The 16,134-nt window shown below is 44.7% G+C and overlaps 1 protein-coding gene across 8 annotated transcripts in view; it reads left to right on the top strand.

Annotated features, from left to right (window-relative positions):
• phldb1a (pleckstrin homology-like domain, family B, member 1a) overlaps positions 1-16,134 on the top strand; it is a 62,639-nt gene that overhangs the window by 45,541 nt on the left and 964 nt on the right. For 5 of the 8 annotated variants that reach the window (XM_041894531.2, XM_041894530.2, XM_041894532.2 and 2 more), the window contains 17 exons: positions 2,172-2,423; positions 3,550-3,726; positions 4,310-4,447; positions 4,841-4,969; positions 6,955-7,110; positions 7,416-7,616; positions 8,237-8,392; positions 9,086-9,211; positions 9,518-9,676; positions 10,112-10,258; positions 10,493-10,615; positions 10,818-10,908; positions 12,349-12,496; positions 13,040-13,130; positions 13,412-13,558; positions 14,308-14,527; positions 15,734-15,819. In XM_041894531.2, coding sequence (XP_041750465.1) covers positions 2,172-2,423; positions 3,550-3,726; positions 4,310-4,447; positions 4,841-4,969; positions 6,955-7,110; positions 7,416-7,616; positions 8,237-8,392; positions 9,086-9,211; positions 9,518-9,676; positions 10,112-10,258; positions 10,493-10,615; positions 10,818-10,908; positions 12,349-12,496; positions 13,040-13,130; positions 13,412-13,558; positions 14,308-14,527; positions 15,734-15,819 — 2,547 coding nt within the window. The remainder of the gene's footprint in view (positions 1-2,171; positions 2,424-3,549; positions 3,727-4,309; positions 4,448-4,840; positions 4,970-6,954; positions 7,111-7,415; positions 7,617-8,236; positions 8,393-9,085; positions 9,212-9,517; positions 9,677-10,111; positions 10,259-10,492; positions 10,616-10,817; positions 10,909-12,348; positions 12,497-13,039; positions 13,131-13,411; positions 13,559-14,307; positions 14,528-15,733; positions 15,820-16,134) is intronic. The other 3 variants (XM_041894534.2, XM_041894533.2, XM_041894538.2) reach the window with 3 other exon arrangements.

The following is a 16,134-nucleotide window of genomic DNA, read 5'->3' as shown; positions in this document are numbered from 1 at the left end:
CAGAAAGTAGATGAGGTATATTATCGCTGGGCCTTCACAAGCTTTTCTCTCTTCTCTCTCGTGCATATTTCCGGACCTAGCCTATACAGTGTGAGTCTGTACTCCTGAGTGGCGCAGTGGTCTAAGGCACTGCATCGCAGTGCTAACTGTGCCACTAGAGATCCTGGTTCGAATCCAGGCTCTGTCGCCGCCGGCCGCGACCGGGAGACTCATGGGCGGCGCACAATTGGCCCAGCGTCGTCCAGGGTAGGGGAGGGAATGGCCGGCAGGGATATAGCTCAGTTGATAGAGCATGGCGTTTGCAACGCCAGGGTTGTGGGTTCGATTCCCACGGGGGACCAGTATAAAAAAAAAAATGAAAAAATAATATGTATTCACTAACTGTAAGTCGCTCTGGATAAGAGCGTCTGCTAAATGACGTAAATGTAAATGTAATTGGAGGTGTACCTGTGGATGTATTTCAAGGCCTACCTTCAAACTCAGTGCCTCTTTGCTTGACATCATGGGGAAATCAAAAGAAATCAGCCAAGACCTCAGAAAAACAATTGTAGACCTCCACAAGTCTGGTTCATCCTTGGGAGCAATTTCCAAACGCCTGAAGGTACCACGTTCATCTGTACAAACAATAGTACGCAAGTATAAACACCATGGGACCACGCAGCCGTCATACCGCTCAGGAAGGAGACGCGTTCTGTCTCCTAGAGATGAACGTACTTTGGTGCGAAAAGTGCAAATCAATCCCAGAACAACAGCAAAGGACCTTGTGAAGATGCTGGCAGAAACAGGTACAAAAGTATCTATATCCACAGTAAAACGAGTCCTATATTGACATAACCTGAAAGGCCGCTCAGCAAGGAAGAAGCCACTGCTCCAAAACCGCCATAAAAAAGCCAGACTACGGTTTGCAACTGCACATGCAGACAAAGATCGTACTTTCTGGAGAAATGTCCTCTGGTCTGATGAAACAAAAATAGGACTGTTTGGCCATAATGACCAGCGTTATGTTTGGAGGAAAAAGGGGAAGGCTAGCAAGCTGAAGAACACCATCACAACCGTGAAGCACGGGGGTGGCAGTATCATGCTGTGGGGGTGCTTTGCTGCAGGAGGGACTGGTGCACTTCACAAAATAGATGACATGGCTTGCAAGCCTTCCCCTTTTGGGTGCACTTCACAAAATAATGTGGATATATTGAAACAACATCTCAAGACATCAGTCAGGAAGTTAAAGCTTGGTCGCAAATGGGTCTTCCAAATGGACAATGACCCCAAGCATACTTTCAAAGTTGTGGCAAAATGGCTTAAGGACAACAAAGTCAAGGTATTGGAGTGGCCATTACAAAGCCCTGACCTCAATCCTATAGAAAATGTGTGGGCAGAACTGAAAAAGCGTGTGCGAGCAAGGAGGCCTACAAACCTGACTCAGTTACACCAGCTCTGTCAGGAGGAATGGGCCAAAATTCACCCAACTTATTGTGGGAAGCTTGTGGAAGGCTACCCGAAATGTTTGACCCAAGTTAAACAATTTAAAGGCAATGCTACCAAATACTAATTGAGTGTAAGTAAACTTCTGACCCACTGGGAATGTGATGAAAGAAATAAGAGGTGAAAGAAATAATTATCTCTACTATTATTCTGACATTTCACATTCTTAAAATAAAGTGGTGATCCTAACTGACCTAAGACAGGGAGTTTTTACTGGGAATAAATGTCAGGAATTGTGAAAAACAGAGTTTAAATGTATTTGGCTAAGGTGTATGTAAACTTCCGACTTCAATTGTATGTGTAGTAGAAGAAGAAAGCCTGGGTGGGGCCAGAGAGAAAGGTTAACACTCTCCCTGCTCTTTATCAAAATACAGACCTAGCCTATACAGTGTGAGTCTGGTATGATGGCTAGAGGACCCCCTGAAAGGGACAGTTATGCTCATGCCAGCTCCGTCACTTCTGGCGTCTGGTTACAGTCAGCCAATAGGAACAGCCGATGGCTCAGAGACAGCTGCCTGGCCCGGACAATGTCACACAAGGACAACGCAGAGCATTTTAGAGGCAATATGAGCTGTGTCATTGTGTGGTGTGCAGGCTTTCTTACCCCTTTGCTCGGTGTGTGTGTGTGTGTTTGTGTGTGTGTGTGTGTGTGTGTGCGCGCACGTGTGTGCATGTGTATGTGTGTGTAGGAGCGACAGAGGTTGGAGACCATCCTTAGCCTGTGTGCGGAGTACACCAACTCTCCCCAATGTCTGGGTGGTGAGACAGGGAGTACAATAGGGCACTTCCCTGGACCAGTGGAGGGGGGCGCTAGAGAGAAACCCTGTACAGAGACAGGTGGTGGGGCGACCCAGCGAGGAGGAGTGGCTCAGAAGCAGAGAGAGAGTGATGAGGAGAACCAGAGAGAGGAGTCCAGCAGCACAGAGAGCACTCACCAGGAGGTGAGAAAAAACACACGCACAAACACACACACGCACGTGCGCATACGACGCAGGCACTCACACACACAAGCATTCTCGGACGGTGCAATTGCCGTACCATGCGGTAATACAGCCCGATGGTGCATCTGTAGAAGTTTGTGAGGGTCTTACGGGCCAAGTAGAATTTATTCAGCCTCCTGAGGTTGAAGAGGCGCTGTTGCGCCTTCTTCACCACATTGTCGGTGTAAAGGGACCATTTCAGGTCCTCAGTGATGTGCACGGCAATGGACTTGAAGCTTTTGACCCTCTCTACTACGGCCCTGTTGATGTGGATCCCTTCACACCGATTTGCTCTCTCTACTGTGTCCTGTAGTCCACTGTTGTGTCATCAGAAAACTTGATGATTGAGTTGAAGATGTGCGTGGCCACAGTCATGGGTGAACAGGGAGTACAGGAGGGGGCTGAGCACACACCTCTGTGGGGCCCCCCTGTTGAGGATCAGCATGGCAGAGGTGTTGTTGCCTACCTTCACCACTTGGGGTCGCCCCGTCATGAAGTCTAGGATCCAGTTGCACAGGGAGGGGTTCAGACCCAGGGCCCTGAGCTTAGTGATGAGCTTGGAGGGCACTATGGTGTTGAAGGCTGAGCTGTAGTCGATGAACAGTATTCTTACATAGGTATCCCTCTTCCAGGTGGGATATTGCAGTGTGCAGTTGATCTATTGGGGCGGTATGGAAATTGTAGTGTGTCTAGGGGTGTCGGGTAAGGTGGAGGTGATATGATCCTTAACTCTCAAAGCACTTCATGATGACAGAAGTGACTGCCACGGGGCGATAGTCATTTAGTTCAGTTAACTTCACTTTCTTGGGGACAGGAATAATGGTGGACATTTTGAAGTAAGTGGGGACAGCAGACTGGGATAGGGAGAGATTTCATATGTCTGTAAACAATCCAGCCAGCTGGTCGGCACATGCTCTAAGGGCGCGGCTTGGGATGCCGTCTTGCAAGGGGTTAATACACTTAAATGTCTTACTCACGTCGGCCACAGAGATCGGGAGCACACAGTCCTCGTGAGTGGTATGGGCCCACGTCGGCGGCTCGGTGTTCTCTGAATGTACTCACATTGGTGCATGTATGCTTTATCCAGCAGGAGGACTCAGGGTCAGGGTTAGGTGTGGGTGTGTCAGGGTTAGGATCAGGTGTATCTGGGCGTCAGGAGCAGCAGTATCTGGAGGAGGAGAGGACCAGGGTTCTGTCCAGGGTGGATGAGCTGAAACACAGAGTCACAGAGCTGGAGCAGCAGCTACAGGAGTCAAGACAGGAGGTAGGTTAACAAACAGCAACCCTTAAGCACTGCACTACTCTCCAGTTATGAGTACACCGTTAAAATGAAGTGCTTTGTAACACTTAAACTAGTGGCGACTGTGCTGCCACCAATTTAAAGGAGACTTTGCGGCAGGTAGCCTTGAGGTTAGAGCGTTGTGGGCCAGTAACCAAAAGGTTGATGATTCGAATTCTGGAGCAGACAAAAAATGAATACAAATAATGTTGCTGTGCCCTTGAGCAAGACACTTAACCTTAATTGCTCCAGGGGCGCTATACAATCGCGACCCTGGCCGTGACCCCTCTACCTGCGGGTGTCTCAGGGGGAGTTGCGATATGCAAAAAAACACATTTCCATTACACACTTCTGTGTGTAACAGGACAAATATAAGCACCCCCCAAATTATATTATTTTAGGATAAACAGTAACTTCTACCTGATACAGCCAGCTGAGGATGGACTTTAGAATCTGCTTCCTCTCCAGGTTTCTTGCCGCTGTGCTTCTACTTGCTCTTTTTCTGAGTCTAGTCCGGGTTACTGTAAACTAAGCACTGTTGTCCTGTTTGCCTGTCTGTCCCTCCCAGGCGGAGATGGAGAGGGCTCTTCTGCAGGGGGAGAGGCAGGCTGAGCAGGAGCAGGTCGAGACAGAGACAGAGATAATCTCTCAGCTCCAGTCTAAACTCAGCCAGCTGGACAGGGCCACCCAGAGGGAGAAAGACAAGGTAGGACCATCTAGTAACAGACCACACACATACAACTGCTTGTTCACTCACAAGCACTCATCTAGCTACACACCTACACGTGCACAGAGGTGTGTATGGAGCCTGTACTAGTAGTTGGACATCAAAGCTCTGCATCAATTATCAACCTTAATTTATATGGCCAAGCGTGTTGAGTCCTGATGCTCAGATAGCTACACACTTTTCAGCTTATTTTTTTTCCTGTTGACTCAAAAAGATGCTTGAAGCCTTGCAACCTTAACCCCCAGCACCCTAACCCCCTCACTCACCTACTACCTTTGACCTCTCTTTAAAGCTGCTTGGCTGCATGGCGTGGTTTTGAGCCGTGTATTTTTTTTTCTCCCTGGGACGGTGTGTGTGTGGTGTGTGTTCTAGGGGAGGGCTAATGTGTCTGCTGAGCGGCAGCTGCTGGAGAGACTTCATGAGGGGTACAGTGAGCTGAAGAGCCAGGTTCATAACTGTCCTGAATCTCTGAGGGAACAGTTACAGGAGCAGCTACGGAGGGTCAGTGCTCTTCACACACCCTAGTCCACTAGAACTAGAACTAGAACAATAGAACTAGAACTAGAATGCTAGGACTAGAACACTAGAACTAGAACACTAGAACTATAACAATAGAACAAGAACACTAAAACTAGAACACTAGAACTAGAACACTAGAACTAGAACACTAGAACTAGAACAATAGAACTAGAACACTAGAACTAGAACACTAGAACTTGAACAATAGAACTAGAACACTAGAACTAGAACACTAGGACTAGAACACTAGAACTAGAACACTAGAACTAGAACACTAGAACTAGAACACTAGGACTAGAACTCTAGGGGCTCTATTTTCGGTTGTGTCAAATGCACGTTAGTTTGCAATTTTGGCATGTAAAAATTGGCGCACTGGCATTTTCCAGCCCTAATGCCAGGTTCGGCAATTTATCTGTCTAACATCAGCTCACTTGCACTGAGGTGGGATCGGTGGCAATATTTGAGGTGTGTCCAAGCACAACAGTGTCAATTTCATGCAGTGCTAATGGTACGTTTTAAGACCCACAAAAAGCAGGTCTTAACGGTAAAGCAGTTGATAATGGCATAGATTTTGAGAGCAGAAGCGCAGCCTGTACAGCCATGACGCACAGTGCCCATGGAAGGAGAGATGTACCTTTTGTGGCGGTGAATCTCGTATTTAGAAACATAAAAAAATGGTTTCCCACCATTTCGTTTAATTTGATTAAAAACCAAGCACAGCCTACCCTTAATCAAGGCTGGTTTAACAGCATCACATAGATGCCTCTTTTTATCCTTGCCATTAGCCAAAAGTAGCTCATGAGTAAAGGGTTTTGAAATGGTTCACAATTCACATACCTGCATTTTGCTTGTTCAAGTAGGCTATCCATCCCCATTTAGGGTGGCAGGTAGCCTAGCGGATAGAGCGTTGGGCCAGTAACTGTAAAATCACTAGTTCGAATCCCAAAGCGTTTTAATTCACATAATTTTAACATTCTGTCATAAAGAGCATGTGTTCAACTAAATAAAAAACATGTTTTTGCATCGACCCACTCAGTTTTCCACCACAAAACACCAGAAAATGGCCAAAAAGAGTAGAACCAGAACCACTATGATTTTACTATTAGATGTTCAAAGCTACAAAATAAGTAGGGCTTTACAATGATGATGAAAACGAAACATTTTGAGGTTAAGTGTGTTAACAATTTCCTAGACGTCACAGAGGGTGCACAGAGGGACATGCCAAAATGCTGAATCTTGGCACAAGTTTATAGAATTTTACATGTGGTTATATTAAAGGGCACTTCATTTAATATAACAGGCTTTTAAATTCAATATTGGGGCTCAATTTCTACTTAAAATATCAAAGGGACGCAAAAAGGACCCAGGTACTGCTTAAGTGTATTGCCTTAGAAAAGAGTCAAAGCTGTGAATGAAATAACATTTGGACACTGGAGTTCATTCAGGACTATGGAAGTCTTATCGCTTTGCATGTGCTTGTTGTATTTTTTTAATGTCTTTTTTAAAAGTAAGCTAGAAGTATACTGTGCCCTTTCTGCTGTGTATGTTGCAATATCATATAAAAATTTGCTTTACTAATTAAATAACTAGCTAACATGTTTTCATGTTGTTATTACTTCTGTTTGTCAGTGAATAAGACCTCCCCATTTTGAATTGGTGTGACCTGTCTGTGTCTGTCTTGCCTCTTGTCTGTATGTCTGTTTGTGTCTATGTGTCTATGGCAAGATGCAGATGGCGCCGACAGACATGGCAGCTCTGCTTCTAGCTCCTAAGCAACTTTGCAGTATTTTGTTTTTTTTGTGTGTTATTTCTCATTGTTAGATACTACTGCACTGTTGGAGTTAGGAACACAAGCATTCCGCTACACCCACAATAACATCTGCTAAATATGTATATGTGACCAATAAAATATGATTTGATTTGATCTGTCTGTGTGTCTGTCCATCTGTCTGTGTGTCTGTCTGTAGGAGGCAGAGGCGCTTGAGGTGGGGACCAAGCAGTTTGAGGACCTGGAGTTCCGTCAGCTGGAGAGAGAGAGCGGTCTGGAGGAAGAGAAGGAGACGCTCAGCAGACAGCTGCTCCTGGAAAGGGCCGAGTACCACCGCAGCGTGGCCAAGAGGAAGGTAGGACAAGACACACTGCTACACAGTAATCTACACCATATTGGTAATTATAAACCCTTTCACACTACTGAGCCGAGCCGAACCAAGCTGAACTGTAGTACGCTGGTCTGGTTAGTGGTAAAGCATCCACCACAGTTGCTAATACCGTGCTGATAAAATATCAGAACTAGTTCAGTACGGTTCAGATTGGCCCAATCGTGTGAGCGGGATAATAGTCATACTATCATGGAAAGTATGGAATTGAAAAAACATCGGAGCTTGCATTGTAAGATGGGATGTAAAGTGAAGTGCCCCTTGATCTTTAGGAGAAGATGGCTGCTCTGGAGGTGCAGGCCAACCAGTTAGGGGTGCAGGCAGCTCAGGACTGTGAGAGGATGGCTAAAGATAGGACCCTGGCCCTACAGCTGCTTCATAAGGAGAAGGACAGGCTGTCTACTCTGGAGAAGAGATATCACACTCTGACAGGAGGACGGAGCTTCCCCAAGCCCTGCAGCACCATGAAGGAGGTGAGAAGAAGGAACACAATCAATTGAATTCATCTTGATTTATCCAGGATAGTCTTTAAATAATACATGATTTGTTTCTTAGGCTTAAAAATGTGGATACTTTTTTGTTTGTTTTTGTTTTTAGAATCATTTGAAAGGGGGAGGTGCCTTACAAGCCTCTCTGGGTTTTTTTTTTAACCTCTCCGGCACATGCTCTTTTCATTTGCCGTTTAAACTCTCATTATATTGTTTTGCATTTTCTTGTGTGCGAATAAATAAATAGTCCACTCAGCAGCAACTGTCACTGTTTCCTAGAGAGTCCTGGGATCTATAAAAGCAACCTACAAGCCTGACAACTAACAAGTGAGGCCGCAGTACCTCAGAGATGCTGAGGACTCTTGTTAGTGTAAATTGCTGACACATCACTGAGCTGGCCTCTCTTACTGAAAGGAGATCAGCTATGTTTGTCAAGCTGGACTCTCTAGTCTAAATGATATAGGTGAAAGCTATTGTACTGCTGGGTTGCTGTGATGAATAGAGGAGACTCATTAGGGTTAGGATTTGTTGTTTACAGTGTAGGGTAACAGGTTTAACCATAGACCTTTGAGTACACATTTGACTGAAAACTTTTACTGAAACAGGAAGTACCAGTGCTGCATATCAGCGAACCTGACCTGGTACAGGTAGAGGGGGAGGTTGTCCCTCCTCCACATCCTCCCTACCCTCCTCCTGCCTCCTTCTCTTCCTCCTCCTCGTACACCCCCTCCCCTGACCTCTGTCCCACCAGGCCACAGGAGGTAAACACACTGACGCATGTGGACTGACTACACTACCCATAATGCAGCCTGACTACACTACCCACAATCCCCCTTCCTTGGGGACGTATCCTAACCTGGCTTGCTCTGCATTGAGTGTGTTGTGTCCACTAAGAGAAATGGACATGAGTGGTTTTTCAGAAGCTTGAAAAATAATCCCTTATTTGTTTTAGTCTGTCGGTGTGTCTTATGACAAGGTGGCCTGTGCCTGAATGTTTCTGCATCTACATTTGTATCGTTTGTGTTGGGGTTGTCTCAATTTGTGACGTCGGGATCCAGTGTGTTTGGACCAAGTGTCTGTCTGTTTTCTGTGGCTTGGTTGGCTTACCTTTACCCTTTGTGATGAGTACCAGTAATGTAGTTTGAGGTGACTTATTTTTTGTGTGATAATGATCATACACAAAATTAATTTTAGGAACTTAGTGCATGTGTGTGGGAATCTGTGTATGGGAATCTGTGTGTGGGTGTGTGTGTGTGTGTGTAGGGGTGTGTATGTACAAAAAATAAAAAAAATGTATGGACTCCCTACTGTAAGTCGCTCTGGATAAGAGCGTCTGCTAAATAACTCAAATCTAAAATGTGTGGGAGAGTAGGGGTATTTTGTCTTTGAATATACAATCTATCCCTTATTTCAACTTGTGTGTGCTTGTGTTGTGGGTGTTGGTGTTGATGCAGGAGTACCTCAGGCTCGCTGATGTCTATAAGATGTATGGGAGCTGTGGTCCTCTCCCAACCTACTCTACCTCCCCTGCTCCTCACTGCCTCTCTCTCACTGTTGCTCCAGCAGCTCTGCCCCGCGAGGTAGAATATACCACCTGCTTTCTATTATTCCCTCTGTTTCTGTTTTCTGTTTCAAAAGTTATTAACTTTTATTAATCTTTTATTAAATGGCTTTCTTGGAGATATACCCTTGGTTAAAATTCTTACCTCTCTCTGCTCTCTCCCAATATCTACAACATTTGCCTTAATTGTGTGTGTGTGTGTGTGTGTGTGTGTGTGTGTGTGTGTGTGTGTGTGTGTGTGTGTGTGTGTGTGAGTGTTTGTGTGTGTGTGTGTGTTTGTGTGTGTGCGCATCCCTGCGCGCGCGTGTTGGTTATCTTTGTAAAGGAATACGTCACAGTTAGTCAGTTAAGCCAGATGTTGGGGATGCAGAAACTTGGCCCCTCCCCCGCACCTTCTATCCAGTCATTCCAGCTTGCGCTCGCTGACCCTGCCTTCTCCTGCCACTCAACTCCATGTGACCCCTCCCCCACTATCTCAGTCGAGGTGTGTGCCTCCCTCCTGGCTTTAAACCCCTAAAACGTTTATACGGTTTACGGAGATATGGAATAAAATGTATTGTGGATAAAGTTCTCTTGGGCTTTGGTATAGACAAACTGCACTTTCTCCTTTCTCCTAAAGGCTGTTTAGAATTTAGTTCAGTCATTTTTGGTTAATGGACCAACCTTTGTGAGCATAGAATGTTCTGAAATCACTTTATTAATTATGAATAACTTTATGACTATGTTATGAATGGTTCCTTTTACTGTCTGGGTAAAAGAAAGTCTTCGACATCAGCTTTATATTACTCATATCAAGGAATTTCCATTCTATTACTTCTTGTTTTTCCTGCCTCCTACCTCTTTTATGCTTCTCATCCGGTCTCTGTTGCTCTCCTGCTCTGCTCTCTGCCTGGACTCTCTGCACCACCAACCCCCTCAGAGCCAGCCTGAGTGGATTAGACCTCACAACCCAGCCCTTAAATTAGAGCGCTGGTACCAGGACATAATGTCAGCAGGGGAGCCACACCACCAGTCATGCCCTCCCCCTCTCCCTGCTAAGTCTCACTCCTCACGCAGACCTAGCCAGGTAAACCTCTCGCCTCTCTTTGCTTCAGTCTTCTATTTGTCCTGTTCTTCATTTCATTTCCTGATATGATGTTTGCCATTTTGATCAGGGTTGGGTTGCTGACCAGTGGTGGTGATTGTTTACATCAGTGTCTTTGATGCTACCTGGTCATCTTGGTCTTGTGCTGTGTCATGGAGACCTGTTCTGGTCACCTGTCTGACTGACTTGTTTGACTTCCTCTGGTCTTGTCTTCAGGTGTACCGGTCAAAACCAGATGGTGATGTAGTTCAGACAGCATCACGCTCTAGTAGTGTCAACGGTACTGCCAGCCCTCCACAGTCCAATGGGGTTACACTGGGCCGAAGCACACCCACCAAGGTAAGGGACTCTCTAATAATCCTCTACCCATAGATCATGGTGGTAGGAACTATAATATTATACTCTACTCTATTCTATTCCCTTCTCTTTTATTATATTATATAACATTCCGTTCCATATTATATTATGATATTCTCTATTATATTCTACATGTATACGTAATCCCTCTTCATAACTCCCCCCTCCCTCTGTCCCTTCCCAGGGTCTCCAGCTGGTGTCCAGGGAGCTGTCAGTGTCAGGCCCTCCAGACATGGTGATGGACACCAGGAGGCAGCTGTCACTGCAGACCAAAGGTAACAGAGCCCCTCCCCTTCCCCTGTCTGGTTCCACCCACTAGTACACATCAATGCTTCTCCCACTTCTACAGTATGATTCCCTCATAGCCAAAAGACCATGGACGTTACTGTACCTGTGAGACTAGAACCAAACTATGATGTTGTTGGAGAAAATATAAACTGTAGGCAACTGCAGGGGGAAACTGGGGAAACAGTTGGGAAATTGTTTGATTGATTATATTACTATTTATTGATTGCATGTATTCTGCAGGATTCATTTGTAAGAGACCTGGGTATCAATATGACTCCCTGTTGAAATAAAGGTGAAATAAAATCAATGCAAAACCAGATGCAATGCCTCATATAGTAGAATACTGCACTTAAAATGGTGTCATTCTTGTTCTTACATTGTGGTTTCACAGAGTCCCTCCCATCTAGTTCAGAGTCCCTCCCACCTAACTCTGAACCTCTCCCAGTTGTAGACAGGTAGTGGGTATTTTCTTCCTATAGAAAAAATGTATGGTTCTTTTGCATTCGAGCCTATAACACAGAATTCAGACCAGCTATGAATATGCTGCGAAAATATTGCCCTCCATAATGTTTGCATTAATGATATGGCATCAACAGAGGCATACATAGAAGAATGATATACTGTAGATGTAAATATTTCCTTTGCTAATGGGACCCATCTCGTGGGCTAATGGGCATAATGGGACCCATCTCGTGTCAGACCATCCTTCTGTGAGCTGAAGCTGAAGCTCAGCTGGGTCATGCAGCAAGACAATGATCCAAAACACACAATCAAGTCTACATGAAAATTGCTAAAAAGCAACAAATTGGAAGTTTTGGAATGGCCTAGTCAAAGTCCAGACCTAATCCCAATTGAGATGTTGTGGCAGGACTTGAAACGAGCAGTTCATGCTTGAAAACCCCCACGTCACTGAGTTAAAGCAGTTCTGCATGGAAGAGTGGGCCAAAATTCCTCCACAGCGACGTGAGACTGATCAACAACTACAGGAAGCATTTGGTTGGAGTCATTGCAGCTAAAGGTGGCACAACCAGTTATTGAGTGTAAGGGGGCAATTACTTTTTCACACAGGGGAATTGGGTGTTGCATAACTTTGTTTATGAAATAAATTAAATAAATATGTAATTGTTGTGTTATTTGTTCACTTATGTTCCCTTTATCTAATATTAGGTTTTGGTTGAAGATCTGATAACATTCAGTATCACAAATATGCAAAAGTAGAGAAAATTAGAAAGGGGGCAAATACTTTTTCATAGCACTGTATATACAGTTAAAAACATGGGGATCCATAATAAATACAAATACAAATATCCTGGCCACTGTCAGGTCTAAACAACAGCCTGCTATGACATCTCAGTACCACTAGGTGGCGCGTGCGCTGCAGTCATTAGATAACCATTTCACTGCCCTGTTTTCACCTCCTCCCACAGGCCCTCCTCCCATGGTCCACCACTCCATCCTGCACCACCAGACACCCCCCTCAGGGGACCCGCAGTACGACACCCTCAGCCTGGAGAGCTCTGACAGCGTCGAGACCTCCGTCTCCACCGGCAACAACTCTGCCTGTTCTCCAGAAAGGTGAGAGACGAGACGGGGGGAGACGGGGATACCACGGCAACTCAGTCTGTTTCCATGGGAACACTCAAGTCTGCCCTCTCTATGTCCCTGACGATGATGGGTCACTGTGTTCACTTTTGTTCCCCTGACAACATGTTTTGTTACACGTCTGTTACCTTGACAACACGTTTCACACTAGCCTGTTGCTATGCCAACCCGCTCAAGCGGTAGGCGAGGAGAACCTCACCTGTTTGAGTTGTTTATGGGATTCCCCCAGGGAAGATACTACAGTAGAAACTGTTTCATATAAAACGGAGGCAGATATAATAGCAGCTCCATAGTGTTGTACAAAAGCTTCTTGAATGTTATCTACAGAGGAGTGCTGCTCTGGTAACTGGTACCGTTTTGGAGCTTTGTTGTTTGTAGACGGTTTGGAGTCATGTTTTTATTTACTTTTCATTCCCAGTGCAGTACTGTAGTAAACATCTAATTTGAGTACTGTAGTAACCTCCCCCCCTCCCTCCCTGTGTAGTAGTAACATAACATCCCTCTCTCTTTGTGTAGTGGCAGTGGGCTTGAGGCCCTGAGGATCGAGGAGATGGAGAAGATGTTGAAGGAGGCTCAGCAGGAGAAAGCCAGGCTGGTGGAGAGCAGAGTGAGTCCAAACAACATGTCTCACACCAACACCAATGGAGCATATAACCTACAGATAATTATGGCAAATGGAGATTCCTTCTACTACAGTGCAACTGATTTTTTGTTGTCTCTACACCCCCATTCTCTTCTATCTGTCTCACTCTCAATCCATGAACCCATATTTCCCCTGACCAATCACCTTGCCATTGTTTACCTGCTGCACTTCCTGTCTCTCTCATGTCTCTTCCTCCATCCTTCTCTCCATCTGCTCTCCCCTCTTTTCCTCCCGCCCGTCCCCAGGAGAGGGAGGTGCAGGCGCGGAGGCAGATGTTGGAGGAGGAGCGGGGGAGGCGCGAGGAGGCCGAGAGGAGGCTGCAGGACGAGACGGCCCACAGGCAGAGGCTGGTGGAGGAGGAGGTGAAGATGAGAGAGAAGCACTTCTCTCAGGTTAGTGGAACAACGCAGCAGGAGAGGAGGACTGGATGGAGGGAGGATGGAGAAGGAGGGTGGGTGGAGAGAATGAAAGACAAGAAATCGGGAGTGAGGGTGGGAAGATCAGATGGTGAGTTAAGAGAGAAAACAAAGAGAGAGGGCGGGGAATGGAGAGTTTGAAGGAAGAAGAGAGAGAGAGAAAGGGAGAGAGAGAGAAGGGAGAGAGTGCGAGAGAGAGGGTTCACAGTAAAGTATGATATATATATATATCACGAGTGCTTTTATCTCAGTTGATTGGGTTTAATTGTCTATATTTTCTGCAGTGAATAATGAAACTAAACAAACATCCTCTGGGATGATAAAGGTGCACCTGGCGTGCCTAGTTAAGTAATACTTATATTATCATACATATTAAGTCTCCCCACTACACTGCTGCCTCAGCTTGTGTTGTAAATGGATGGAACTTTCACTCACATAGTTATAGACATAAAAATAGAATTACTAGAAGGGACATAGCCGAGCCTCAGACCACTGCAATTGAAATAGAATACTCATGGGCACACTCAACATGGCCGTCGGTCCACCCATCACGAACCATTTATTTGAACGGGATGTCCATTCTAGTCATTCTATTTTTATGGTGAAGCCTCTTTGTGGGGTGTGTGTTAGTGTGTCTGGGGGTGTTGGGATAAAGGAAACAGACAAATCTAAGTGTCTCTGTGATAATAAAGTAATCTTCACCTCCCTCTCTGTCCTCTCCCCAGGCCCGCCCCATGACACGATACCTACCCATCAGGAAGGAGGAGTTTGACCTGCGTTCGCACGTGGAGTCGTCGGGTCACAGCGTGGACACCTGTCCCTACGTCATCCTCACAGAGAAGATGTGCAAGGGACACCTGGTCAAGATGGGCGGCAAGATCAAGTCGTGGAAGAAACGCTGGTTTGTCTTCGACCGCCTCAAGAGGAACTTCTCCTACTATGCTGGTGAGGAAGGAAGCCATTCCCTAATTAGTCATCCTAACATCTTTTTCTATGAACCACGTAGGAAGGAAGCAATGGCCTAACCGCTCTATTAGTGGGTTAATGACAGAATTCTGTTATGTAGCCCAGAAGATAAGATATGGCACCCTATTCCCTATGGTGTGGTTTGACCACTTCTGCCCTGTTCTCTGAATCCCCCCATCCCTCTCTCTCTCTCTCTCTCTCTCTCTTTCTCTCTCTCTCTCGGATCACTTCCGCCTAGCCTTTTCACCCCCTCACTCCTGACGATGATGGTGGTGATGAAATAATCTGCAATACTTTCTGGTGCTGTGCGTTTCTAAGGGAGGCGAGGAGGCTAGGCTAGCTCCTGGCTGGCTTGGTCGTGACTAACAAAACCAAACTCACAACATCTTCAAAAACATTTATCTCATTACTAAGCAGATTTGGCTAATCAAAAAAGGCAAGATGGTGAAAGAGAAAAAGTGGGATGGATTTCAAATGATTTGCTTTTTAATTGTTGTCGGCTATTGGTCTGCTTTTTTGTTTTCCATGTACACTAAAGCGCCTCGCTGGCTACCATTGTTTATTTGAATAAGGATTAAATATATATATATATATATATATATATATATATATATATGTATATATATATATATATATATATATATATATATATATATATATATATATATATATATATATAAATGTTTCAGAAATCCTTTTCTTGCCACACAGCAGGGAGAATGAATTCTTAACTCCAAAATCAGTTTGACTCTATGAAACTCAGTTATCTTAAGGGCATTTTTAGACAGTCACGCGTCCATCCTAAGACTTATTAATTAATAGCAGTTTATATATTGGACTACACTTGACCATCAAGTATGTAGGCAAATCAAAAACAAAAAACTTAGAAATACTTGTTGAATTCCAATTCAGTTCAATACAGTACAATGAAAAATAGGGTAGATTCACAAAGTAGACAGACTCCAATATCTTCTTTTCACGATTTCTTATGTTTTTTTTCTTTTTTACTTTCTTGAAGCAGCAAGAAAGCTTGACACAATTCAATTCAGTGTTATTTTGTCAGAGTGAAACAGAAACAGAAAGGCCTGTTATTGCATCAGTATAAGACTATAAAACACTGTGATTCTCCTTTCTCTCCTCTCAGACAACTTAAAACACTGTGTTTTCTTTCTGTCTTCCTCTCAGATAAGCATGAGACCAAGCTGAAAGGACTCATCTACTTTCAGGCTATAGAGGAGGTATACTACGATCACCTACGCAGTGCCACTAAGGTACAGAACCCTTCACTCTATCCGCTACAGCTTAACACTCAGTACATTGTCATTACATTCTTCAGTTCTGAATTTATTTTAAATGTATTTACTGTGATCACTTTTTTACTAGTTAATGTACAGATTTTGTTTTGTTTTATTACAATATTACTGTTTTGTTTGAAATTGATTTTAAATACTTTAAAAGTAATTAGCAAGAATGTAGGATTTTTGCAAAGAATGCTCTTACTAGATGTTATTTATTGGAGATAGATGTGCATTTTCAAATCACGGAACAGTGTGTTTAAGAGCTCTCGGCAAAGACAGAGCTGCAGT

Source organism: Coregonus clupeaformis, chromosome 13 (genome assembly GCF_020615455.1).
Source record: "Coregonus clupeaformis isolate EN_2021a chromosome 13, ASM2061545v1, whole genome shotgun sequence".
In the NCBI taxonomy this organism is placed as follows: Eukaryota; Metazoa; Chordata; class Actinopteri; order Salmoniformes; family Salmonidae; genus Coregonus; species Coregonus clupeaformis.
The sequence above is the reverse complement of the archived record's forward strand: the minus strand, read 5'-3'. Positions and strand labels throughout refer to the sequence as shown.